This window comes from Ostrinia furnacalis, unplaced genomic scaffold (genome assembly GCF_004193835.3).
Source record: "Ostrinia furnacalis isolate ACB-3 unplaced genomic scaffold, ASM419383v2 OfSCF0069, whole genome shotgun sequence".
Classification (NCBI taxonomy): domain Eukaryota; kingdom Metazoa; phylum Arthropoda; class Insecta; order Lepidoptera; family Crambidae; genus Ostrinia; species Ostrinia furnacalis.
In genome coordinates, this window is record NW_021130308.1 from 1,882,155 (window position 1) to 1,909,975 (window position 27,821).

Below are 27,821 nucleotides of genomic sequence, written 5' to 3' on the forward strand. Positions count from 1 at the left end.
TCCGCCGTCGCATTTCATATATTGTATGAAAATAGAATATCCAGATATAGAAAATATTGGTACTATATTAATTGGATTAAAATAGGTATGTATGATAAAACATTTGATTTGCATTCAACGCGGCAACGTGGATAAAATAACAAATAAATTTTAAAAGTAAAAATAAAATTTCACATTTTCATAACAATAAAATGCGACCTATCCTCTAAAATGAATGATGAAATGGCGCCACCTGATGTTTTTTAAGGTGTTACGATCCCTCGACTAAATAATGCGAGTGAAATATGCTGCTCGATGAAGAAAACGATCTGCTCTTACGAGATACAAACAAGATTAGCAGGATTACATTTTAAACTTAACAATTAAATCATCAAAATTATAAGAACTCCTTAACAACTTTTAGAACGGTTCACAAATCGCGCTTCGCAATGCGCCTTTTCGACTGATTCTTACGCTGGAGGCGGCGTCCGTTTCGGGTTTATTTTATGAGCCCCTTGGCTTTGAAGAGGTCGCGCATGAGGCCCTTGAGGTAGCGGATCTCGCGCTGCAGGTCGGAGCACTTGTCGCCCAGCTCCGAGTGCCGCTGGCGCAGCGCCTGCTCCTCGCCGAGCAGCACCTCGATCTCCGCCTTCTTCTTCTGGCGGTAGCGCGTGGCCGCGTTCTTGTTCTGCTCCTTCTTGCGCGAGCGGCGGTCGTCGGGCGAGCGCGAGTAGGGCTTGGGGCGCGCCGGGCCCCACTCCTCGTCGGTGGAGGAGCGCGGCGAGGACGGCGGCGAGGAGCGCGGCGAGTCGCCGGCGCTGTCGGCGCAGGGCGCGGGCGAGGGCAGCTGCGCGGCGCGGCTGCGCACCAGCTCGTCCACGGCCTGCAGCTCGGGGTCGTAGGGCGCGGGCCAGGGCTCGAGCGGCGCGCACTGCGCGTGCTGCGCGTAGCTGAGCAGCAGCTGCGTGGCGGGCCCGGGCGGGCTCTGCGGCGGCGTGAGGTGCGTGAGCTCGACGGCGCCGTACACGGTCTCGAACTCGCGCAGCAGCTCCTCGGTGCGCGGCGGCTGCGGCGCGGCGTACGTCAGCGGCACCGGCGCGGGCGCCAGCGGCAGCGGCGGCGCCTCCACGCGCTCCGGCACCTGGTTGATGTTCTCGAAGATGGGCAGTTCCACCTTCTCCTCCAGCCAGTTGGAAAAGATGTTTTCTGTGGAAGAAAAAAAAAACTGTTATTGTGTTTTCCTTTAACTTGAACTGATTTCAATTGTTGCTTTTTGTTACGCTATTTATTGATAAGATAGACAGCTAAAGGTTACATAAAGGCCACTGCGTTTTGCACGAACGGTTTTGTCCGAGCAGGTAAATCGACTTAAATAATGTCATATAAATGCATAAGTTTCGAGCTACGTTCGAGTAGAACAAACAAAGACCTCCTACAATATTAAAACGCATAATTGTTTTTGATATTAATATAAACCATGTGTCGCTCGAGATTTTCCTATTCATTAATATGTATATTAAATTATGCAACTAAACTTGTTATTGTAAGTTTGAATCAGTAAGCGAACATTATTTGCGACGTGGGCAAGGCGAAGTCACAAGGCAGGCTCCCTGAACTAAATAAACATTATCTCATGTTGCACGCAGAGTGTCGTTTGCGCAGACCATTGTTTAACTCTGCTACTTTTCAGTTAATTGCTCTTATCTACAGGTTAATAGATGTTTCTAGCAAATACTGTATTTTAATGCCGTCGACCTTTTTCAGCGAATTTATGATTTTCGTTAAAAAGATCTTTATACTTTTGTTTTACAAATCATATCTAGAGCATCACATCATTTAAAAACAGGTTCAACACACAACTGTCTCAATTCAAACAATCATTAATTTGTAGGAGTTCCAGCCGGTCGTATCAAACTTTATATAGTTCATCGACAGACGCATTCGAAACCAATTGGAACTAATTGGTGGGCTGCTGTCTGGGATTATATGTAGTGACAAGTATGTAAAAATATTAATATAAGTACATATTTTGACCAGAAGCTTAGTTGACTTCAAATTGCTATCTAAAGAGTGAGCTGATGCGTTGACCCCTGATAAACTTGCACAATCAAAGTTCGCTGCCACTCGCGCCCTCGATAGCTACAGATAGATAAATAACTTACTTCATCAACAAAGACATTCAAAAGTTATTAAAGTATTCTAGAGACCGTTAATGTCAATGACTTTATACAAAATCCAAATTGGGCAAACCTAAACGAGTCCCAGGTTAGCAATAACATTTCCTGGTGTTGATGAATAATATAAAATATAACCAGCATTTATTATGCGAATAGCAAAACAACATTTTGCCGTTACAATTTATTTCTACGTAGGTTTTATGCTAATTGACTGTTAACCGGTAACAAAGTTTTTTTCGGTCACGCATAGACCTCGTGGTTCATATCATTTCGAGCTGTCCGTTCGAAAGGCAGTCGGTCATATCTGTATCAATACGTAGGAATGGAAAAGTGACCAATAAGTCGCTTAATTATTGCCCGCGCAGGCGAGGCCGCCTTGTGAACTAACTGGTTTATCAGTAGCGGCGCAAGTGTCAAGTGAATGCCCAATCATAATCATCTTGTGTTTGTGCAAATGCCAGAGCGCCAAAACAAATGGCAAATCCGCTTGTCGCTATACGCTTGTGGCACTCCGGCTCCACATTACTGCAGCAAGCCACGTGAATTCCATGCACGCAAATAAATAAGATAACAATTCAATTAAACCTAATACCAAAATACATTAACAAACAACTGCCATTTACAAACCTAATCTAATAGTGTCGAAATAATAAAAAAACTCGTTAATAGCATCATATAATTGACTATAACGCGAGGAAAATAAACAACCCCTTTAGGCTATCTGATAATTGATCATTACTTAATGTTACAACATTGTTTTCGATAAACGGAAACGTGGAATGGACTTGACAAACATAAACAAGTTTGTTGCGCAGTAAATATTCGAACCAATTCCAATCACCAATGAATTTTGTTACCCAATTGAGAGCATACAAGTGCTTACATCGTATTATGGAGAGATACTGCTTCGTTGAGTACCTACTTATTTCTTAGCATCATGCAGTTTTGAATACACAAATACCAAAGAGGAAACAGAGCATTCAGACCTTGAGCACTTTTCTGCCAGACTGACTTTCGATAAATCAAAACAAACAACGCCAACCTCGTACTCAACTGGTCATCATTGACTAGAACGATACGTACCAACATAAAAATCTGTCATTGCCATCACGAAGCCAGGTTCTAGGAGTCAATCACAGATTCACACGAAATAGTCCTTTATATCCTTACTTCTACGATAAAGATCTAATGTAACTTGAATACAACTATGCGGGCAGTGGTATCCTAAATAGTGGAATCCTCATGTAGCGAGCTATGGTCGTCGTTGATAGTCCCAGTCAGGCTCCGGGGGCCTAACGTCTCTTTACAAGTTTCTGTGAGTTGAAAACAATCTCTTTGTTCCAAATGCAGCGATAGTGGCACTTCATTCTAACAGAATCCAGGGGGTGCATCAATTGCGGTAGACATAGGTTGCGGAACGAGCGCGAACGCCCGCAATATTCTCCTCGAAGCGAATTTATTGTCACGGGTTGTAAGGTACAGACGGGCACCTGCAAACGCGACGCGGCGCACGAAGGTACTGAGCGATAGTGCGCGCGCGCAGCCGCACCGCCCGCGCCCCCTTCCCGCGCCACTTAATAAGCTCGCCGCCCAACAACAACAAAACTACAAATATGTACATTATTAATCAAGCAAGGGCTAACGCAATTACAACACCAGTAACTTAGTAGGTAAACCTTACTAGCCACCAATCTTATTTCAATTTGCAACTATTCGTGAACGTTGAATTAATAATCGTGTTCAATTTAGATGTTGATAGCCGCTGACGAGTCCTTTTTATAATATTTTTGAATGAAAGTAAAACTTTCCCCGAAAAATCTCACTCTACAACAAATACACGCGCGCTCTCTTTCTCTCATCATGCAACTCCAAGCCTTATTGCGTATTGTATTACAGCTCACAACTAAATTTAGTGCCGAACTTACAAGCATATACTTCTCAAGTTTAGAATAAATAACATTTGAACTTTTTTTTAATATGCTGTTTTTAAAAACAGTTTTACAGCTACATTTTAAGTTAGATTACAATGAACAAAACCTAACCACTAAAATGTCCATAACACAATAGTATTTTTTTCTGAAACGCATAATAATTGAGTCGTCTAGTTTCAAAAACCGCTAAAACGCTCCTGCAACTAATTTCTGTTTATATCTCTAAATGATGCTACTGCAATTTTCTCATCATACTGTTCAATAATTTTCGATCAAAATACACTAAAAGACTACTAAACTAGCACTTAAAATTCGGTTTGTGTTACAAACTCCGCTAAAACGCCGTCCGTTTCTTTCAAAACCCTCTAAAAGTTGATTGACCAATGGTAGCACGGTATTTTGGTCACGTGACTGCGAGATCAGTATGGAGATTTTTTCTTCATAATTTGCTCTTATCAAATTCCGCTAAAATACAACATGTCCGTTTCAAATCCCACTAAAACCGAATGTTCGTAACAAAATACGCCAAAATGATAATAGTTTTCATTATAATTCAAATTATATTTAATTAAAAGATAAATAGCAATTACTGTTAGTATTGCCAGATGACAATAATAATTCGTATCATTTTTTTTTTGCCTAAAGGCCAAAGCTATATGGATAAGCGGTTTTTTTCAATTTCTCGAAATCTTATCAAAATCGTTTTAGCGGGATTTGAAACTAGACGCCTCAATTATTTGTTTGGCGTTCCAAAATCAAGATCATCGTAAAGACAACTTATAATTCCAGATCTTGACAGTTCAATTGGTGCATTACTACTTCTTTCCAAATCTGAGTCTCTTTGAATAATCGTGTAAGATCGTTATCAAATACCCCAAATATAAAAAAGCATTTTATTAATCAATCTATTACTCTACAATTTAATGTTAAGTTTTCGTCATGGGCCCTTCAGTTAAGCTTCCTGGATATAAAATATGTAAATTGTACCAAAAGACGAATCTTATCATGAAAATTTTAATGCTGAAGTTTCAGCTGTCTGAAACAGCGAAACTGTGTTTGTACTTGATGAGGAAAAATCTTGCGTTTTTGCTTTTGACACCAAAACCAATTATTCCTCACTTTTGGAGCGTACAATTCTTAATTTGCAACTCCCCTGAAACTTAATTCACTCCACCCTTAATGAAACGACCTTCCATTAATATAATTACACTGTGGCAATAAATAATTGTTATAACTTTCGAGATAAAAAGATGAATGTATATTTTAGCTTATCATATTTTAAAAGGTACATAATATTAATGTCAAGACACTCGACCTCTGGAAAATTACAATGATAAAATACTGACAAGGAAAAATGTAGCATCTGCGTTACTAATTTACGCATTTATGCCAAGTTATCATTCAACAATAAAAATCTATCACATGGAAAAGTAATGCTTCAGAGTTCAGTTACATTTCACAATACTGATAACTTCCGCCTGCAGCAAACGGAAACTTTATAACGATGGATATTTTTATCGAATCGTGATCAATTCTTTGCTTTGACTGCTAAACATTATTTAAAGATACTCGTATTTATGGAAAATCTGATAACTGTCATGGGAATATTTGCAGTCTTTAACTTTTAACTGATTTGCTCAAATATTTTACCATTCACAATGATGCCCCGTATCGTTGATAATAAATAATTCTAGAAAGCGTTGGTAAAATAGGTCCTGGGACCTGGCAACATTTTAAACGGCGTTTTCAAGGCGAGAGTGAATAGGCACTTACAGGGCAGATATGTACCATCCTAGACTGCATCTCACTTAACACCAGGTGCGATTGCGGTCAAATACCTGCCTTGGCTAGCATAAAAAAAAAATAAAAAAAAAAATTCAGTTGGGCCGATTCACAAAATAAGTTTTCCAATATAAATTTTCATAGGTATTTTACTAAACAGATGTTACTTAATGAAGTATTGTTTACCTTGTGTAATCCATTCATATAATACAACTATCTAGAAGTGGTAATGTATAATGACTAGAAAAAAGAAGATTGTGTCAAGGTTTATTTAAAAACAGTAGAGTTCAACAATATATTTTTACTGTATAAAAACCGTAATTTTTATTTTACTCGCTGGGTCCATCTGAGGTCTTTAAAAAAACGTGGATTTATGAGGATTTCCTTAATAGGAAATCAATGCACTGTTCCTATGGAAACGGGCAATATTTTTCAGTAATATGTGGCTGCAATACAGTTGGCGAAATTGCAGATACACTGAAACAATAAGCCCAGCCATAGAATGCTCAGTCAATAGTTGCAAGTTTTTGTGATGGCCGAGCATTCATTGCCAAAAGTGCAGTCACATATTACAATAAAAACATTACCATTTTGAAGGTAATTCTAGTTTTACTATTTGTGAAATTAAATATTTGTGTACATGAACATATTTGCAAGTTTAATATCGATATCGAATTTACAAAATGCATACTAAGCTAAGTTATCCAGTCTGCTTCTCAAATGCTTTTAAACAGTTAATATATTAAGTTTTCCAATAATTTTAGATAAGTAAGGGCCCTATCTATATATATAAAAGAAAGTCGTGTTAGTTACTCCACTTATAACTCAAGAACGGCTGAACCGATTTAGCTGAAAATTGTCAGGGAGGTAGTTTAGTGCCAGGAGAAGGACATAGGATACTTTTTATCCCGTTCGAAATTAAAAAAAAGTCTGCTTATTTATTGCCATTAAGGCGGAACAAAGTTCGCCGGGTCAGCTAGTTTATGATAAAAGCTAACAATTAATTATAAAGGTTACGTTAATTTTAGTTAAATAAAAATAACAATCCAAAATAGCTATCTGCGAAACTGTTGTTCTTAATTAGCTACAGATAAAATAGCATGATCACGCATCCCAATAATGATATCAGCTGCCAGAGGTGTGGCACGTTCGTCTAACTAATGAAAACAACGGATTTTAGTAATAACAACCTGAGTAATTATAAAAAAATGATAGTGTGAGGCTATTTATACCACTGTGTAGGAGACCTCAAATGAAAGGCCAATCACTCTTCCTACAAGTTCTTACATAGCTTCACCGGTCTCGGTGTAGTTCTATTTGATGGGCAATCAAATCTTACAAGTTTGACCCACGGAGCAAAATTTATTTTTGCTCCGTGGTTTGACCCAATACCTACTTGTGTCAGACCTTGCGATGTAAATGCGATATATTATGGTGTCAAATTATGACGATGACTTCGTAAAAATAAAAAAATTATTTTAATCAGGGCTTTTTTAATTATTTTGAGTATGTTTTTGTGCATGGTTGTGGAAATTAAAATACTTACTTTGTACCAAAGTACCATTATTGCCGCGAACAAAATTATTTCAGCGCGCTAGATGATGCATAAATACACTCAACATCAAATAAATCGCACATTCCGCGACGCGAACTTTAAAGATTTTCTTCTGACACAATCATGGTGCCCCAACAATATTGGTGTTATTTGAAAGCCCAATAAATAAACTTAAAGAAAAACATATTTAATTATTTTATAAACAATTAACAGGTACCATAAATGTGACTTAAAAAAGGCCTCACTTGGGGCTCGCCTATGGGCCCAAGTAGACCATTTTTTGTGGTTATAAAACCAAATAATGATCTTACGTGTCCTTTTTAACAGATGGATAGCAATTAATCCCAATTTAACAGTTTTATAGCCATAAAATTTGCAACAAACGTAACTACCTATTTTTTGAAGAAGTGACTGGATCCTTCTAAAGACACATTTTTGGGGTAAAAACCTTTCCTTTAATGAAATGAAGTTTAGAACTAGGCTTTTAAATGGTACCAATGTTGGTGGGAAATGGGGATACATACTTTTGATAAGTCCTTGTCGCGGGAGGTGTGATTTATTTGATGCCGAGTGTATTATGGTGGACAATCAATTTTGTAACTTGTGCAACATATTTCGCTTTTAGGGAGTTTCCTATGACGTTTTATTTACGCCACGTAGTATTGCTCAAACTTAGAAATATTAATTAATAAGTTTTAGTGTATCGGAATTCAAATAATTAATTAGAAACAGAAAACATTATGAGAAAATTGAATAACATATCAGTATTTAAAACGTTAAGGGGTGTGTCTTGACATGAGTGTAAAGCACTACCGAAAAGACAGAGCAATACAAATTACAACCCAATGTAATTGCGATAGCTAACTAGGATAGGATAAGCTTTTGGATATTTCTTAACTGGTCGTATGCCGAGATTCCAGACCCAAGCGAAAGTCATTGTGTCAATTAGTGCTTACTGCTTAGGCATACGAGAGGTTAAAGTGATGTTACACTCCCATAAAAAGAAAGAAAGTACCAAATGAAATGTCACGTTTATATGCTACCGTTAATATGACACTTGTGCATAAAAAAGGTGCATGAATTATGAATTTGCAAATGTGTATTCTTTGGAACTTTTGCTCTCATTCTGAAAAATCTATCAGTGACTGAAAGAAACCGTTAGTAATAATAACAATTTTCGTAATCCATAAACAAAAAGAAGTTAAGATGTTATTAAGGAATTAAGTAGGTATGGCTGACAATTAACAATAATGTAACATGGACCTACAAGGATCTGTTGTTACTATCTTAGGTACTGGTCAAATTATGATGATGTTCTTCTGTACAGTAGTGTACTGATAACAGATATTTTTTTAGATTAAGCTACCTTACGTTACGTACGTTAGATTAATCTAACGTGTAAAATAAAAGCCTGAGCGCTTATTTTTCAATCATTGAATAACTTTTAACTGAAGAATAAAATTGCCGTAATGACAGTTTCTGTATGGGAAATAATGTTATAATGTTAATTTATTCATGAGATAAGAAATATCCTTCGGTTAAAAAATCAGCCCTTAATCAGTACATAATTGTCATTTTGCGACTTCTTTTATGAATGGGGGGATACGCAATCAATACAAAAACTATTCGTTTTAGAACTGCCTCTCTTGGACGCCGTTCGCTTATCTGATTCAGAAAACACCTTCCTTCTAGATATTTTAAGTTATACTCTGTTGAATTACATTTCTGAATAATTAATGGAACAATTGAATTGCTGTTTTAATCGCATTTTGACCTGGAAAATCCTCTTGACTCAGTGAAACGACCAAATACACGATGTGGCCCCTGTATAAAACAATATTCTTCGAGCCAAGCCTTTGTGTGCCAAAGACTAGTTAATATGAACATACTTGGTTACTTGTGACAAGTAAGACCATAAAAAATATAAAGAGTCTAAATAAAGAAAAACAAAAGAATCTTTGCCGTTTAACCCTCAAGCAGGCAAGACTAGCTAACATGAACGAACATACATGGTGACAAGTAAGACCATAAAAGAATCTTTGGCGTTTAACCCTCGAGCAGGCAATAGTAACACCATTACTTAGAATTAACTTAACTTTTAAGGTAACAATTAAAATTTTAATTCCTTGTCTAATTGAGGGTTAGCCTAGGCGCAGACCACCGAATTTTAGTTGGCCGATAGTTGGGTCGGACTGTTAATCAGTATGGGCATGTATGAAAGTACGCACATTACACCGATTTGGTATCGGTCGATTCAACATACAAATTAGAATCAGGCCCAACTATCGTCCAACTAAAAGTTGGTGGTCTGCGCCTAGGCCTAATATGTATAAGAAAGAACACCAACCTTGTTTGCATTGGTTGTCTAGCTGCTGCAGAAGATCGTTGGCAAGCTCCGCGCGGCTGGGCTTGGTCTCCGGCGGAGACGGCGGGTACATGGTGTTGGTGCAGTCATCTTGCAGCAGGAACTTGCCGCTTTCGATCTTCGGTGCAGCGCTCGGGAAAGTCTTAAACAGATCTGCGGACAAATGTTTAACTTAGTGCGTGCAAATTTAACAATCCCCTCATAGTTTTAGGTTATCTTAAGACTTGTACTTTGCGTAATTATCATCATCAAACAAGAACAAGAACATAAATTAATTATTATGGCATGTGTTAAAATTACTGGTGAATTTTAATGGAACTGTTCTCTTACTTTGCAGAAGCGACAACTGGAACTCTCTACATAGGTCACACATTATTCCGCTATTCTTGTAACAACACATTTTGCACAAATTAGTATAATTAACAATTTGAAATATTTAATTGAAGACTGTAACAAGAGCGATTCAAACGGCAATTTATTAAAATAAATTAGCGCAGTCGCGGAGTATATCAGAGAAGCTTCAAGGTAAGGAGCTTAGATAAGTAATGGACAAAATACATCGGAGAGAATGAAGACGTCAATATATATATGAACGATAACTGTCGAACGATATTACGTCAAAGCAACGCCCAGATGTCGTGATGCTTTAAATCTTATATGATAATGTGACAACAATAAGTGACTCGTATAAAAACATCTTAAATTATAATTGTTTCTATTTGTGTCAGTCTTTAGGGTTCCGCATCATAATTACACATTATACATAATAATTACTGGTACATTTCTCAATCGTTTAATATTATGCACATTGAACATGTCTTTAGATAATAAAACATTATTATGTGATAAATCCCACAAAGTGTTTTCTAAATGATTAGTCTTGTCTGGGCTTATTTAGGACCAGCGGAGTTCGGAATAATGAATCGTATTCCTTAATTTAGTTACTGTACCCATAACTTTTTTTCGCCATTAAAAAGACCCAGCTTACATAAAAAAACGCATAAGTTTTTGATGCAGGGCAATTTGGACGAAACTTACATCCAGCAGTTGACTGCCATAAGGTAGATTTATTTTTATTCTCAGACTTTCAATTCCTTTAAAATTAAAAAAAAAGATATTATGTCACCATTGCCTTTTTTTTTCAGAGATGTGAAAAATTTGGGTGACCCAATTTTTGATCGTTCTTTGTCAAGTAGGTATAAACAAAATAACTAGCTTTGAAATAGTTTAGTCTTGCTATAAATTTATTATTTTATATAATTAAATTATTAAACGCTAATTTAGTATATGTAATTAATGCACGAGTAAGTCAATTAGTCCAGTCATTACGTACATTCAAAAAAGAAAATGAATTTGCGCTTCTAATTTTTTAATATGTTGTAGGGGATACCTAGAAAAGCTTAACTTGAGATTGTCGACCAAGCTTTCCTAGGAGCTTTCGCCGCCATGTTGAAAAAAAGGGTAAAATTTGTTTTTCGGCAATAACTCGGCTATCCGATGAGACTCGAAAATTTTTGTAGGACACTTTTTGTAGCTTTCTTTGTGCTCTACAATAACGCCCGAACCATTTTTAGCGTATCATGCATCGTTATCGAGATATCGATCGATAAAGTCAAAAATTTTGGACACAAATTATTTCGGAATAATTAAATAATTAACGTCAGATACGTACAACATAACTTCGAAAGAAAGGTTGCAATCATATTCGACGGTTATCCGACTGATATGACACTCGCTGGAACGAAAACTTCGGAAAGAGTACGACGTTCGAGAAAAAACCAATCGCCGGAAGTTCACATTCGATGAGACAACTACTCCAAAAGTTAGCCAGGAGAAGTTTCTCACAAGGGATCAAAACAAGAACCAACTAATACAAATGCTTTGCCGTTACTTAAAAAAAAGTAATTAAAAGTAATTAAATTTTACTTTTTACTTTTTAATTAATTATTTAATTATTTCGGAATTTTTCATATTTATTAAGACCCAAAGAAAAAAAAAGAAAAAAACAAAAATTGTGTCCAAAATTTTTGACTTTATCGATCGATATCTCGATAACGATGCATGATACGCTAAAAATGGTTCGGGCGTTATTGTAGAGCACAAAGAAAGCTAAAAAAAGTGTCCTACAAAAATTTTCGAATCTCATCGGATAGCCGAGTTATTGCCGAAAAACAAATTTTAAGCGTTTTCCAAGATGGCGGCGAAAGCTCCTAGGAAAGCTTGGTCGACAATCTCAAGTTAAGCTTTTCTAGGTATCCCCTACAACATATTAAAAAATTAGAAGCGCAAATTCATTTTCTTTTATTTGCCTTTTTTTCGGACGAAATGACTGGACTAAATAACAAAAACATGTTTTGCAATTATACACTGAACCCTACTTGTGTTTTGTGAAGCCGATGCTTCCAGATAAATAATATAAAGATATTTAACTGCTTTATGAAGGGGCATCGGCATATCAAGTGAAACACTGTGGCATCGTATTTAATTGTCATATAACCTTATTTTCCATGAAAAATGTAACCTGGTGTGGTACCAATAATTGGTATATTGGTAATCATAAAATATTGTAATTACACTCGCGAGCAAAAATATGTAATCATCCTATTTGTTTCGAGCGATCACAAAAACTAAATGACTAATAATAGGCAAATAAAAATGGCACCATTTTAAAGGTAAAATTATAAACTTTAAATTGACACCACAGATACACACAGTCATTCAGTTCTTAAGTTCGCTCGGTACAAAACACAAGGGGATGATTCCATACTTTTGCTCGTAAGTATAGTTACTTACTGATTTTCCACTCCACACATTTCTCTGGATTACCTACAAATACTACTCTAAAATTGTTTATTTCGTATTTATTGCCCTAATAAATACCGCGGCTTCCACAAAAATCTACGTTATATTCTGGGTTTTTGTTAAAAAAAGCAATTCAATTTTAACTAAATAAACAATTTTCTTTCTTTCTTTCAAATATATCCTAACTTTCCACTATACTTTGGTTCGATAGCAATTATAAACTCTAATCTACCTAAAACATCTTAATTATAGGGATATAATATCGACGTTATGATAAACAAGATGTTATAAAATTAAATGTCAAAACATATTTTCATTGGATACAAGATAAATAGTGGAAAAACAGTCAGCTCGGCGATATGCAATTGAAAACATGGAACAAGGGTTAGCAACTCAAAACAAATATGTTTTTAGAAGTGTACTAACGTCATCAATATTATCTAAATTAATAGTTGGTCACGAAATGAACGAGTGCTAAGATGCAGACACACCCACGCTTTCGGCATGGCAACACAAGTAGACGATTAAAACAAACATTCTTTTGACCGCTGAGATAAGTTCAAAAGATAATGTAAAAATCAAAATATCCAATTGAAAAACATCTTCTTTTCTTTTGTAATACTTATACCGATAAACAGGAGGTAAGTAAGGTAGATACATAATATGCTTTAGTCGTCCATATTTCGGTGGTTTTAAATAATGATAAACTGTTACATTGTGATTAAATTATTAAAAACACAACTCAGTCCAGATTACATAATTTTTCAAAGGGCCAGGCATAGTGGTAACGACCTGAAGCGCAGAAATAGTTTTGAATATTGAATTATCAAGAAGAAGTATTATTTTCGCACCAAATATTTGCAATATATCTGGGCAAGGTCATGTAGGTGCTGCACTGGCTGTTCCTAATTTTGTACCAAACTACATATGTAACATGTAAGCAAATAAACTGGCTTGCAAAACTAAGTAGGTACAAGACTTTTAAAATTTATTTTTTTCTAAATTATAGAAGTTAGATATTTAAATTAAAAAAAGGTTTTATAGCAAATTTTATCACTTTTATTTGAAACTATAGTAACCTACAAAACTTAACTCTTTTTCACGTATTTTTTATTTTGAAAGTATTTTATTTACTTAAAAGTTATTGCAATTTTAAAGTGTTTTACTTAGTTTTACATGCCAGAATAAATGTCTGAATCTGAAGATCAAATTAAAATGGAATCAAGTAACACTCATTATCAAGTGATGCATTACATATAGCTCCAAGCATCCGCAAGCCGCGTGCAATTCCCACATTACCTACTTGATGACGCCTTAACATAGCAACAAGAACACATTTAATTTTAACTGTTATATAACGTTTGCCGAAAATCGTACGATTATGTATTTCGATATCGGTTGCTAAAATTAAGAGTATTTGTTTAATCTTTAACTAGCTGGCATTGATATGATGGAAATATACGCAAACTAATAGGATAAATTACGTCTGTAATGCTTGACCTATCGTTTATCGCTGCATGAGGTGAGTTCGTGGGGGATCGGTCTGTTGAAGAATAGTGCTAATTAGGACTGTAATTACTAAATGTAAAACATTGACACGACGGTCTTTCGATTCGATAACCAAAGCGTGACATATTATTATTAAGTGACATTGCAATACCTACGCTCTAGAATAAATAACTGACTACATGCCTAATATAACTAGCGGGCATTACTCGATCTGGGCCATTGAAAAACACTGTTTGCCACCATGCACTAACGAATACTTAGCCTACTTATACCGCAAAAACGACAATGCGATAACGCAATGACACGTCGGTAAATGACCACGTGGACTTAATTTGATACTAGTCACAATGAATGGACACGGAACCATGATAGTAAAACGAGATAGGGAGGGCTCTCGTGACAACGAGAGGCGCAATTTGGTTCTTTTACGACATTGGACACGTTGGGCCTTATCATACTCGTAATCTAGTTTTTGCCTCCATCCGCCCACGTGGCATTTGTAGAACATCTATAGGATATATCATATTGAACCAAACACAAACCTTCACATAAATATGTAGACTTATATGGATTTGGAACGTCTAAAGTGTAAAGCATTAAAATTAACTTTCCATCCAAAATAAAGAAATTTACAGGTAACAAAGGCCAAAATGAAAAATGTAGACAGTTTTTAAATGGCAGTTGCTAGAAGCGGATACATAAAAGTCGTATCGCTAACTAAAAATTTGGTTCAAAGTTCAGATTAGAGACCGCAAAGGCGATGAAACGGAATTTAGAACGACTCCACGAGACTAAAATCAAAGTCCATTCTCAACCTTCCCAAGTGATAATGAACAAATGATGACCATGTGGCTGCATACCAATATAAAATAATTTGATTGGCAAATTCCAATACAAAAAGTAAAGAATTCGTTATCCGTTAATGTTTGTTTATGGTTCACTAATTTTTAACCTGAATTCTTGTCCCAATTATTAATTATCGAACTGAACTGCGTGTTTACACTATCTGATTCGATCATGTTCGCGCATTATAAGTAACTGCGCCATCACCCAAGAATTGGGTGCAATTTTAATATCACGACTACTATTTAGCAAACGCATTGTAGGGGGCGTTCTAGCATAATGAAGCGATTATAAACTCTATTCGAAATCAATAAAAAAAATACATGTACCTATGACCAAAAAGGATTGTAGCTTCGAGTGAGCACATTGAAGTGCACCAAGAGTTATCTGGTGGTCGCAAAGATTTATAGACTCCCATGCTCCCATGCTGCATGGCGTCACAGGTATGCAGTATGCATCTTTGCCAAAGGTATAGACAGCAAGTTATGGGGAGTGTCGATATTACGATGAAACATTATTTTCCCTGTCCACTGTTTAGGCCAGTAGAATTAGATTTTAAATCGGAAATAATTCCTACAAAAGATTTTATTGCTTTAAGGCTTGGTATTTCTTCTAAAGTAGGTATTTCGCGCTGTCAAAATCTGCGCGCGCAATTCTTCGCCGAAAACAGCGCGTCAAAGAGCTCCCGCCATAATTTCCAGCTACACAGTATAGAAATACGCAGTTGGTTAGGTTAGGTTGACTTCCTTCCCTGCACACGTCACACTCACAACACTTTCTCATACAAATCATATCCAAGTGATACAAATTAAAACACCTTTCAGACTTTTTGGGAATATATTCTAGAATCGAATAAATATAAAATATAACTGCAGAAGTAAACACTGTTCAAAGTGGCCGTGGCGTCGCCCGACCTTCTGGAAGTTCTGCGCCGGCTTAAAGAATTTCAAGATTACGTCACCCGACCTATCGGTAGGCCCTTGGGAGCTTGAGCGATTGGATTTTTTTTTTATGATAAGTTACTCTTAGTAGCGATTATTTAGAGCTTGGATAATAAATTTAATTATAGTTGTTGCAATTCACGAAGCTTTGCATGTGGTTAATAACATTAATCAGTATAGGTACGCATCAATTTTGTTCAGTCTCTTTGTTTATTAATAAATAAAAATATCATACTAAAATTGCAGAAACATATTTGTTTGTATTGGTCTGGGTGTTTTCTTTCTATAATATGTATGACGTATGTACGGGGTTCTGTACCTATCGAAAATTGCTATAAGCATCACACGCGGTTACCTGCGTACCTCTGTGCACTCATGGGAGTTTAAGCAGAGGTCCCTAGAGTTTGACTTTGAGCTTTGTTTATAGTCATTACGAAGCAGACTGATGGGAAACTGCACTGTCTTGAATTCGAAAGGGTAATTTGACGGTGTTTGGGGAATTCTAGGAATAAATACAGAGTCTCCTCATTGAGATTGAGACATTTCAATTTGAGATTTCACTTGACATTGAACACAATCTGAAATGGAGTTTTCAAACACTTGTAAAAATAAAAAGTAATTAAATCAAAGGCACTAAGTAGTATTGATACACATATTTTCTACTTTGCCGAACATTTGCACGAGAACGGTTTGTTCAAAACATATGAATTTGGTCTTATTTAATGCAGGATTAAATGCCCTTCAACCGTCAGCAAGACCACTTTTCGATAGGGTAAGTCCTTTACGCGGTATAACCGGAAAACCGAAAAAGCGCCCATTTCGGGGGCCCCCACCACTTAAGCACAACTCCGTCGAAGTCGAAAACCTAGGAGAGTCTTTATGGGCAACTAATGAAGCCATTAAAGCACTAAAATTTTTAGTAGGAATTATTTCCGATTTAAATCATTTTTCTGTTTAATTCTACTGGCCTATGTTAGTAATTCTGTGATTTGAAATGTGCGAGTACTGTGACAACCTTAAAAAAAATGAGATTAGCGAGGAGTGGTGCTTGTGAACTGCAAAACAATATCCTTTGCTATGTTATATGAGCTAAGCTTGCACCACGCATGCCTTATGTAAAGATGTTTTCGAAGAATGTTTGTTCGTTAGTTGACCATGATTAACTTCGTTTAACCATCAGTACATTCATCATCCAGCTGAAGTTTTGATGTGTTAAAAATACATTTTTATGGTCCATGACGAAACTTATTACCAAATGACCTCTTTGCTCAAGACCCTTGACTTTCACTTCACATAAGAGAGAGGTCGGTGTCTAAATGCCTGGCCTGATCGTCTGTAGTTGCATACCATAATATTATTATATATAACATGACAATGCTTGAGGTACATTCATCATCATCATTTCAGCTACAGAACGTCCAATGACTTCCACATCGTACGGTTGGTAGCGGCCTGCATCCAGCACCTTCCTGCTACCTTTATCAGGTCGTTGGTCCACCTTGTGGGTTGACGTCCCACACTGCGTTTTCCGGCACGTGGCCTCCACTTCAGAACCTTGCTGCCCCATCGGCCGTCAGTTCTGCGTACTATGTGCCCTGCCCATTGCCACTTCATCTTGCTAATCCGTCGGGCTAGGTCAGCGACTTTAGTTCGTTTACGGGTCTCCTCATTTCTGATTCGATCTCGTAAAGAAACACCGAGCATAATAGCCCTTTCCATAACAATTTATTGACAGACAAATAACTTTATTATCTAGTAAAAGACAATGTAGAGTTTGTAGAGTATTCCATTTAATAGGATTAAATCATTTCAGGAAATTCTCAAAATTTACAGGATTTCATAGGAAATCCTTTTCCTTTTAATAAATAAAATAATTGTGTGGACAACTTGAGAGCAAGTCCGCGAATTAGTCTTGATAAACCAAATATTGCCTCTTGCGGTTCGACGCCTGAATGGGTGCCAGAGCAAAAGCGCGCTCTTGGAGATATCACAATCACAGATAGTTTTACTAGGAGTCCGGCAACATAATATAACCATTAAAATTGACAAAGATCAACATAGTAGGCCGTTTGGTGTAGTAGTTCAGAACGGACTACTATGCCGAGAGGTCCCGGGTTCGATTCCCGGCCGGGTAGAAACTGAAATGATGAATTTTAATTTCTGTGACGGGACTGGGAGTTACTATGTATATTAAGTGTGTATTTAAAAAGTATATATGTAGTATATTTGTTAAGCTAGCACCTTTTTAACATAACTTAAGAATATTAGTCGCTTACTTTGGGACTAGATGGCGCTGTGTGAAATTGTCCAAAGAAGTAAATACTGAGGATAATCGTGCTTAGTGCGAGTTTACATCACATCGCCAGCGACTGCGGAAAAAAATGACGTTAAAATGTATGACAGATTTGTCTCTAGCGGATACTTTCAAGAACTAAAATCTTCATAGATTTTTGACACGTTCGCTAACGACGACGTCCAATGTAAAGTCGCAATAAGCGTACAGGCGGTACAGGTTGTCACTCCGGCGCTAATTTTACCAAAAAACTTCTGTTTTCTAAGGCATCAGCAATTTTTATGGTTAAATAAGGAATTCTGTGACAAAAGGAGCTCAAAGCAGCGTCAGAGCTGTGTACCTACAGCTAGCGTTCATAATGTACCTTTGAAATGGTCTGACTGGCTTTATAGAGAAGACTTAAATCCTATTGAATATGAGCTTCTGTTTTAATTTTTAGTAAATCGTATGTTAAATGTTGTAATAAATCACTAAACCCACCATTTTCTTCTCCGAATAAGTCGATCTCGAGCAGCATAGAGCAGTCTTCATTAGTTAGAACAGGGTTTCCCAATTTTTTTTTGCTAAGGAACCCTAATTGCTTATACTTTTCCTAGCGGAACCCCCGTACTACTCCGCCCGCACGCCCTGCCCCTCCCTTGTGCGTAAACAAGTCGGTGCGAGCGAACAACGTCGGTCACGAAACGTGGGATAATATTTTTTACGGAACAATTGCGGCCTTTCCACGGAACCCCAGGGTTCCGCGGACCACCTTTCGGGAACCGCTGAGTTAGAAGGCCGTCGGCCGAAGCCAACGACTGATCCCATAGGCTAGAGAAGGCTTCAATCTTATTGAATTCCATATGAGCCTCTGTTTTAATTTTTAGTAAACAGTATGTTAAGAAGTGTTATAATAAATTACTAAACCCACCATTTTCTTCTCCGAATAAGTCGATCTCGAGCAGCATAGAGCACTCTTCATTAGTTAGAAGGCCGTCGGCCGAAGCCAACGACTGATCCCATAGGCTCGCACTCATTGTTGGAGATGATGTTTTCACTCTGAAACGTTAAAACATATTTTTTAATGTTTGTGTTTAGAATTTAAATAAAATGCATTCGTATAATATTCACCACTCGCGGCATACCATTGTTGGTAACTTCTTTCTTTCGAAAATCAGTAAAAGGACATCATTACATATTGTTGATTTAATTATATTAAGCCTAGGCGCAGACCACCAACTTTTTGTTGGCCGATAGTTGGATCGGGCTGTTAATCAGTACGGAGATGTATGCAAGTGCGCACATTACACCGATTTGGTATCGGACGATTCTTCATACAAATTAAAATCGGGCCCAACTGTCGGCCAAATAAAAATCGGTCTGCGACTAGGCTAAGTGAGATTGTAGGTATTTACAAGTACAGCAGCTCCTGAATATTTTTCTCATTTCTAAATTTAAAATTTCTCCTTAAATCGTTCTATTTCGTTCATATTCATTTATCGAATCGTAAAACCATGTCAGTGCATTATACTTTGTATAGATGACCCACGCTGAACTGTCCCACCAAACTCAATGACAGGGGGGCGCCACCATCGTTCAACTATATGGTTTCCAACATGGCAAAAATCTGAACCAGCGATCCGGTATTGACGGTGGCGCCCCACTGTCAATGTCATCGACAGGACAGTCCAGTATTTTGGAACTATAAGTACGTCTGTAGCCATTAATGAATGGTTGCACAGACAGGTGTGATTGCATACTTTCACTTTCGGGCAGTTAGTGTGACCTCGACTCGTGAAACATCCACCATTGGTTTATAACCGGAATTTGCAAGTTATAACTGCGTTTATGTTACTCAAAGTATTGACAGTACAGAATCTGTAATAAATCGGGGTGAATAACGACATAGTTGTTTTATTGAAGTAACCAAGATTTGATCCAGCATTGGAAGTAATTTGGCTCGACCGAACGTACTACCGAATTAGCATATTATACGATTAGCATTGAATGAGATGGTATGAGAGCTGTAAACGTAGATTTCACCAATTCGTTAAGTAGGTATACAAACTGAATGCTAATCAAAAGTATTTAGATCAGTGAAATCGTCAGTATTAGCTTAGCTCTTTCTCCGCCACTTGACCGGTAAGAAAGACCAGTACAAAGTAGGCAAGATAATTTTTGCACGGTACTTAACCTATGTATTTGCATACGATTAATAACCGGACTGTATGAAAGAAATTTTAATATTAACATATAATATTCGTGATATTGGTGATATCCTTAAATGTCTTTTATTAAAAAACCGGGGGCCACCTATTTGTTTTTTTTTTTAATACTTACAGGTAAAATTAAATCTAACTTATTTTCTTGTTAAAGATATCTTCTTTCATTCCAAACAAAGCTTTCGCTATATTTTGAGAACATTTTCATTCTTCTGCCTTCAGTATAGTAGAACCTGATTCTGATATGGACCCGTAAGTCCATAGTGTGACGCTTTATTTATACACCAGGTCTGATTAGATTGAACAGTCCTTAAGAGTCCCCCTCATTCTAGTCATCATCCCTCGCTTTCCAATTTTCCATCCATTCCATCCAGTAATGTTTTCTTTAAAAACCAGTAAATCCAGTGTGCACTTACCAAGTTGTTAAGTTCAAGCCTGACGAGATCCGAGTCCGTAGTAGATGATGATGGTTGTTGTCGTGGGACGAAGAGGTCCGGTGAGGGCGCCATCGTGGCACTGGAATTTAAAACAAATTATGTTATAAATAACTTGAAAAAATCGAACTATGCGATGCGACTCCTAACGCTAAAAATTAAATAAATTATGTTTATGTACATTATAATTAGTTATGGAAAGCCTAGGGGGAGGACTTTGTCTATCAGTGGACGTCATTTGGCTGAAACGAACGAACATTATTTCACATGTCCCAATGGAAGTTGAGATCAGGGATGTTATGGATATGAAGTTTCGGTTATGGATACGGTTACGGATATTAGAATAATATTATACCCGTTTCGGTTACGGTTAGTAAATTACTTCGGATAATTTCGGTTTCGGATATTAGAATTTTAAAAAGGTAAAATTCAAATAGCAAGATGCTGCACGACCTAACTACATACTTAGCTACTTTATGTAGGTACTATGACGGTACCTATGATAAAGGTAAAACAGGCGGGTATATCAGAATGGTGCCAGAACGGTTACGGTTATCCAAAACATCCCTGGTTGAGCTGACCTCTTGAATAGAGGTTCAAATTCCGCGGGGGATAAGTACATATTATTGTGATAAACGCAAGTATTCTAGGTATCGTTAATTCATGTATGTGTGTATAATTAGAGCGACAGTTGAAACAATTTATTTAATTCGACATCTTCACTCTTTTGTCTTGACATGTCCTTGATCCATTCCGATAAATTGAGAGCACAGTAGATAAATTAAACAGTACGGAAGCTTCATACAAACGCTCGAAATCAGACTCACGCACACAGACGCACGCTTTACACGAGCTCTAAGCGAACCTCGCAGTCCATCCGTCGCGAGTGTCGCGCGCGTTGTGTTTTTAATAATAATTTTATTGCATGCGCTGTCCGCTGTATTTTTAAAAACATGCCACGAGTGTATTGCGTAGTATACGGCTGCTTGAACTCAGCATCTACAAAACCAGAACTTTCATTTTTTAAACTTCGTAATAATTCTGAATTTTAAAAATGATTAAATATTACTTTTTAAATAAAGTGCTTACATCTGATTTTGTAATAGTTCTTTTTAAATTACGTAATTACGCTTTTTAAAAATTGATGTGTTCTATTTGATAAAGTAATTTGCTCCGCGCGCTTTTGTACTAAGTGATGAACTGTATTTAAAATGAGGCAATAGGTATGTGAAAGTAAGTATCCGGTATTTTATTTTATGAGAATAGATCTTCTGCCGGCCTCTAATAAAGTACTTAATCAATTTATTCGATTATGTATTGGATCATTGTATGTAGAACCTAATTAACGTTTTATTTTTTTGTTAACTACTTAGTCAATTAATTTATTCCATTAGGTATTTGATAATTAAAAAACCTAAATAAACGTTTTAATAAATAAGTAAGTAAGAACCTTATTAATTTTATAAAGATTAAGAGTGCCAACCCTAACACTCAGTTGAAGTGTAGGTATTTAACTCGCCGAAAGGGCTAAGTTTCCGTACTGCTTTAGCTCATATATATACTGTGTTGAGAGGTCGAAGAACATTAAATTGCTCTGTCATGCAGAAGAACAAACTTTAAAAATAGATTTTTATCGTAATGAAAAATTGAATACAGTGTATTCATTTAGGAATGCATGATAAAGGCCTTTGAAAAAGGTCGTGGAAGTTGCTCAGATATCATTTGAACGTCTCGAATTACAGTCAACATAAATTAATGTACCGCGGATTTTTATAAAGATGTAATCATTTCAATAGTACAGGGACCGTAATATTTTTTGTTGCATAGCCCACGTTTAAATGCTTGACATGACCTGCGCGGCCGTATCTAAGCACATAACTTTTCAGTTTCATGGCTTTATTATTCGGATTCTCATCACCCAGAGCATAAGAAAATCATATTGTGCAGTAGGTACCTATGTGTTTTAGAAAAATACTATTTATTCCATGTCGGTAGGTATATGAAAATATTTTAGATTATCAATTAAATGATAATGGTAGTAAATTAAGTAACCAACTACACGATGAGTAGGTAGAAACTATTTTTTAAACATCCTTTATAAATCGATCAAATCCGATCAATGATGAATATGTCTTTGAATGTGCCAATCAATCGAAGATCATGCGATGCGACCAAGTGGACCTATCATTCCCTCATGTTACAATGTTACAATACAAACAACAGTGCATAAAGGTGGGTTCACACCTGCGCAAGTGCATGATCAAAAAATGCGTGTCTCATTACTAAAGAGGCATTCACACTACGCTTGTGGCTTTACATTCCTCTGCAGGTATATTATTATCGCGAATCACTCGCGGCGAACATGTAAAAGGCACAAAATAAAGGTATCCTTTGTTCTTAAGAAACGAACCGCCCGATCTGTGCACTTGCGCAGATATCGTATGTCACCACCTTAAGGCAATAATAATGTAATTTAGTTTCACCAGGTTTCACTACGTAGTATTGTGCTGGTGATGTCGTCACCTAATCTAAAGCAGCGCTGCAATTACGTAACCTCCAGCTTGCAAAATATTTTGTAACCGTGACAAATAGTTGTACTGGCACGTGTAGTTAAATACTTTACATTTACTATTAGGTAAATTACGTATTAAAGAATTTATTTTTAAATATAGTAATAAATATTTCATATTAACATAAGGCTTTGGGTGAGGATCATGAAACTAGTTTTTGATTCATGGAGATCCATATCATGGATGTATGACTCAATCATCACATACATTTGATACATTATGGGATAAATAAATATATGTACTCCCAAAACAAGTGTGACTCACTTGTGACGCGATTTCGCAACATCGCGAATCCTCGAGACCCGTCTTGCAACTCCAAGGTGGACGAAAGAGACGGCAGACAGACGACTCGGAATGTCGACATCTCCCGCAGAGTCTAGCGTAGAGATACATTGCGGAAAATTGAAAATTTATCACAGGGATTTCCCTTAGTGAATATGAGAGTACAATGTTCGAGTTGTGTATTAAAATGTTACATTATAAACCAACTTTAATCCCCTAATTTTTTTATTTATAATTCAAAATTAATTATTGTTACTAAATGTTAGTTTTCAAGTACATATTTATTTATTTATATGCACATAAATCAGAATACATAAGGCGATCTTAATTAAAAAAAATGCCATTCAGCATTCTCCTCCAGTTAACCTTAGGGTCAAACTAAGAATAAATAGAGTAAGCCTATTTTGATACCTGACAAATTTGCTTTCAGTGAAGTTTTATGCTTAGCTATGATTCATTAATATTGACTACTCATTTTTATTTACAAAGGACAACTGCTTATAATGAACAGTAGCAGTAAATGGCAGTAATTTATTGTGGTCTGGTATGTTACAAATACCTACTAAGTTGGTGCTACTTATTTATTGCGTTTATTCATTTCAGACGTAAAAAAACAGGTTACAGCCAAAATATTAATTTCAGATGCAAATACATGTCATGCAGATACAGGCCAAGAGCTTCTTCGTTGTGCAAAAAAAAAATACAAAGTCTATAGAATGTGTATTATTAGGATTTTAACTGACAGACATTATTTCTTATGCAGGTTTATTTCTAGAATAATGTAAAATGTAATCCATCAAGTTCTTGTTAAAATCTTACAACATTAACTTTATCCACACGTTTCCTACAATGTGGGGCAATAATATACATATGGTTAGTTTATCCACTTTTGTTCACCAGTAGGCCTAAGATGCGCGCCGTGATAACTTTTATTGACGTCAAAATGTATGGGCAAAATCCATAAAATGACCTACTGGATGAAAGTTTGAACCATTTCACCCAACTTTATTTTCCAGGTGAATTGAGTTGACTAAAGCAATTCACCTGGGTGAAATGAAAAGTGAACAAAGTTGAATAAACCGTATGGTTTTGTTTTTATTCTAAACAATGAGTCATGATTAAAGATAAGATAGTTAATTAATGATGTTGTAGATGTCGCAGGCAAATTGTATGATTCCGCATTTTACAAACGGCGTCGTCAATTTACAAACGCTCGCTGTTCTATGAAATGCCGAAGGCAAATTGGCAACTCGTTCAATTGATAAAATTTCGACTTGATTGTTGCAATAGGGTGACCATCATAAAACACATGTTGGACAAATCAGACATAATTTCAGAAATCAGGTAGGTATCTATTTAAGTAAGACAAACCTAAAATACTTGCTACTCCTAAAGTAATTAAAATATTTTCGTAACAAAAACAACACTAGACTAATTTAAACTATTGACGTACCTATAGGTAGGTACATAAAAATATGACATGTCAGTTCTTTAGATAAGTCTTACATTTTAATTATACCAAGAAGAAGTCTAGAAGACATAACACAATATTTTTTATACCAATATATTCCGCAGCAGACCTCCGAGCACCAGATACCATTGTCACCTTAGCGTGTTTTACGTGCCGGATAACCTCAAAAACTATTTTATTTTTCCATAGCTTTTTCACTGCTCCTATTTGTGAATCGTAAAAAATTCTTAACTCACTAAGTATAATAAATGTCTTTTTTTGTGAAAAGTCCTTTGAATACGTAGAATTTGCACTGTTTTCTGTATCACAAAACCACTATCCGACGCCATTTTTCTTGTTTTGATTAGCAGCGCCTCGCGTGGTGAGAAAAAGAACTATATACTTCAATTTGCCGCGGCATTTTGTAAACAGCGATTGAATTGGCTATCAAATGTTTTGGCATATTATAAAGTGCCAAGGCAATTTACATTTTGCCTTCGGCATTTCATAGAACAGCGAGCGTTTGTGAATTGACGACGCCGTTTGTAAAATGCGGAATCATACAATTTGCCTGCGACATAGACATGAAGCTACAGATAAAAATGGAGGGCAAAGTTGGGAACAAAACTTGAGTCAAATACCTACTTATATCTATCTCGCTCTCTGTGGCCCTACCTCTCTTTTTAGTGTGAACTGTAGTATTGCTATCTTCTTGTTTAAATCTCCTTGTAAATTCTTCGAAATAGCCAATTCACTAACCAAATAAGAAGTTAAATAAATAAATAATTAATATTTGAAACTTAGATTACCTAGTTAAATAAAAAATCACAAAATTGTCGGCCATTTAGGCTTAATGTGTTGGCGAATCAGGGAATTACAATCCCAATTTCTGAGGTATCGGTAATGTGGCAACATCGGCCGAATCCGGCCCATCATGGCGGTTGTTTACTATGCAGTTGATTTCGTTTGAGATTTTTCAAGGGACCTTATCATTGTTTTGTCTGAAGAAATGGTACAAAATTGTATAGTGCGTGGTTGCGGTAGTTCGTGTTGTCCTGGAAGTGATATAAAATTCCACGCGTAAGTGTTTATTTCGTGATTTCTGACAGTGGATCATTGTTAACATATTTCTTTGTATTTTCACAGTAATTACTTCCTAAAACGTTTTACCAGTATTTAAACTTATTATTAAATGTTACATATGTCAAGAAAAAGAAGATTTTACATTGAGTTTCATTGACTTTGAGCAAATTTAAAATTTTTGTTTCTATAAGACATTTTGAAGTAGTATGACCATATTGAGGATATATCTGGGACTTTCTGTGGGACCTTACTTATCTAATTTTGCATAATGTTTTCTACGGCCGTTTACTGTAATCAATCCATATCCAAATCCGTCTGTCAACTGCCAAATTAAAATCTGTTTTCTATCAAATATCCACAGTTTTCGATGCCTTTACACTTTCTTAATGTTGTAATTCATCTTAAAACAAAAACATCGAAAACCTTTTTTCATAATCATATTAAGTGCACTTTATCAAGACACACTGTTTAAACGTAAATCAGTCTTTGTCGTCCTGAGAAAAATAAATAAAAGGTTACCCTACTTAGAAAGAGAGAGCCTGCCCACAGAGAGCGAGATAGTGATACATAGGTTGTGCTTCAAGTAGGTATTCTAAGTCTGGCCTCCATTTTTATCTTTAGCTTCATGGACATAGATACTAGAAATCTACAGGTTGTAGGCTTGCTCCTTCCACAATACAAACAAAGTAAACACATTACACATGACCACATTAAGGTTTATGGTGGATTTACACTATGCGGAAATTAGCCGAGTCAAGTCGAAAAAACAATTCATTCATTTTTCATCCCCACCCCACTGTTTTTGTTAAAGCAGCATTACATTTCTTTGCAGTAACTAGAACCAAACCAAACCCCACCCCTAGATCATTTAACTATATTAATCACGGTACATCATGGATGTAAATGTTTATATAATATAGATCTGAATGATTTTTAACAATAATGTAGTTTAAATAATTAAAAGAAAAGTAAACAACTTACAATAGTAGTAAAGTTAATACAATAGTAGTAATGCTACACAACAAATAAAAAATAACATGCATTATTTACAATAACACAAAAACCCTCAGTTTGCTGGAAAATAATAAGACTAAAGGCGCCTAACCTCAAATTTATTTTCCAGATGCCCTGCTTAAGATTAGATTGAATTAATAATACTGAAATTCTGATAAAACCGATGTACCATCAGATTTATCAGAACAAGTTGATAGAATAACGAAACGCAGATGTAACAACGCTTGATGACCCCATCGATACGATAAAATTATACATCTATCACTCGTATGGCGAGTGACTCTGGTACTTTGATACTTGCAGGGGCTCATTCCCGCGCCACACAAGAAGTCAAACAAGCAGTGAAAGCTACTACACGCGCCGATGGAATGCATCATAGTATGTCACTTTAATTGGGGTTAAATGTAGGAAATAACTTGTACTTACAGCATTTTGATACGTGTGTTGAAGGCACACGCAGGTGTGCAAACGTTAAGGTACTAGAAACCCATCGTGAACGCAATTAGCACGGAATAAACCAAAATTCACGTCTAATATCACTGACACATTGATGAGTAATAGGCTATGTATTACTTTTCTCTATGGTAATAGGCAGCAAAAACGAATGGCG

The 27,821-nt window shown here is 36.4% G+C and overlaps 1 protein-coding gene across 2 annotated transcripts; it reads right to left on the reverse strand.

The window, feature by feature from the left end:
* Nucleotides 1-27,805, reverse strand: crc (bZIP transcription factor crc). Of its 2 annotated transcripts, XM_028321665.1 has the most exons (5): nucleotides 27,638-27,805; nucleotides 20,795-20,894; nucleotides 19,088-19,215; nucleotides 9,772-9,942; nucleotides 1-1,185 (listed from the first exon to the last, which is right to left on the reverse strand). In XM_028321665.1, the coding sequence occupies exons 3-5, from the start codon at nucleotides 19,191-19,193 to the stop codon at nucleotides 479-481; spliced, it is 984 nt and encodes a 327-aa protein (XP_028177466.1). In that variant the 5' UTR covers nucleotides 19,194-19,215; nucleotides 20,795-20,894; nucleotides 27,638-27,805; the 3' UTR covers nucleotides 1-478. The 2 variants fall into 2 exon arrangements, with proteins under 2 accessions (XP_028177466.1, XP_028177547.1); XM_028321746.1 differs by lacking the exons at nucleotides 19,088-19,215; nucleotides 20,795-20,894; nucleotides 27,638-27,805 and adding an exon at nucleotides 10,120-10,309.
* Between the last annotated feature and the right edge of the window lie 16 nt (nucleotides 27,806-27,821).

What these genes read in the sequence shown, in the direction of transcription:
- crc (XM_028321665.1), bottom strand. Translation starts at nt 19,193, where the DNA reads ATGAGTGCGAGCCTATGGGATCAGTCGTTGGCTTCGGCCGACGGCCTT. An exon ending in CTTATTCGGAGAAGAAAATG is followed by an intron (nt 9,943 to 19,087) that starts GTGGGTTTAGTA and finishes ATTTGTCCGCAG; the next exon opens with ATCTGTTTAAGACTTTCCCG. An exon ending in AGACAACCAATGCAAACAAG is followed by an intron (nt 1,186 to 9,771) that starts GTTGGTGTTCTT and finishes TTTCTTCCACAG; the next exon opens with AAAACATCTTTTCCAACTGG.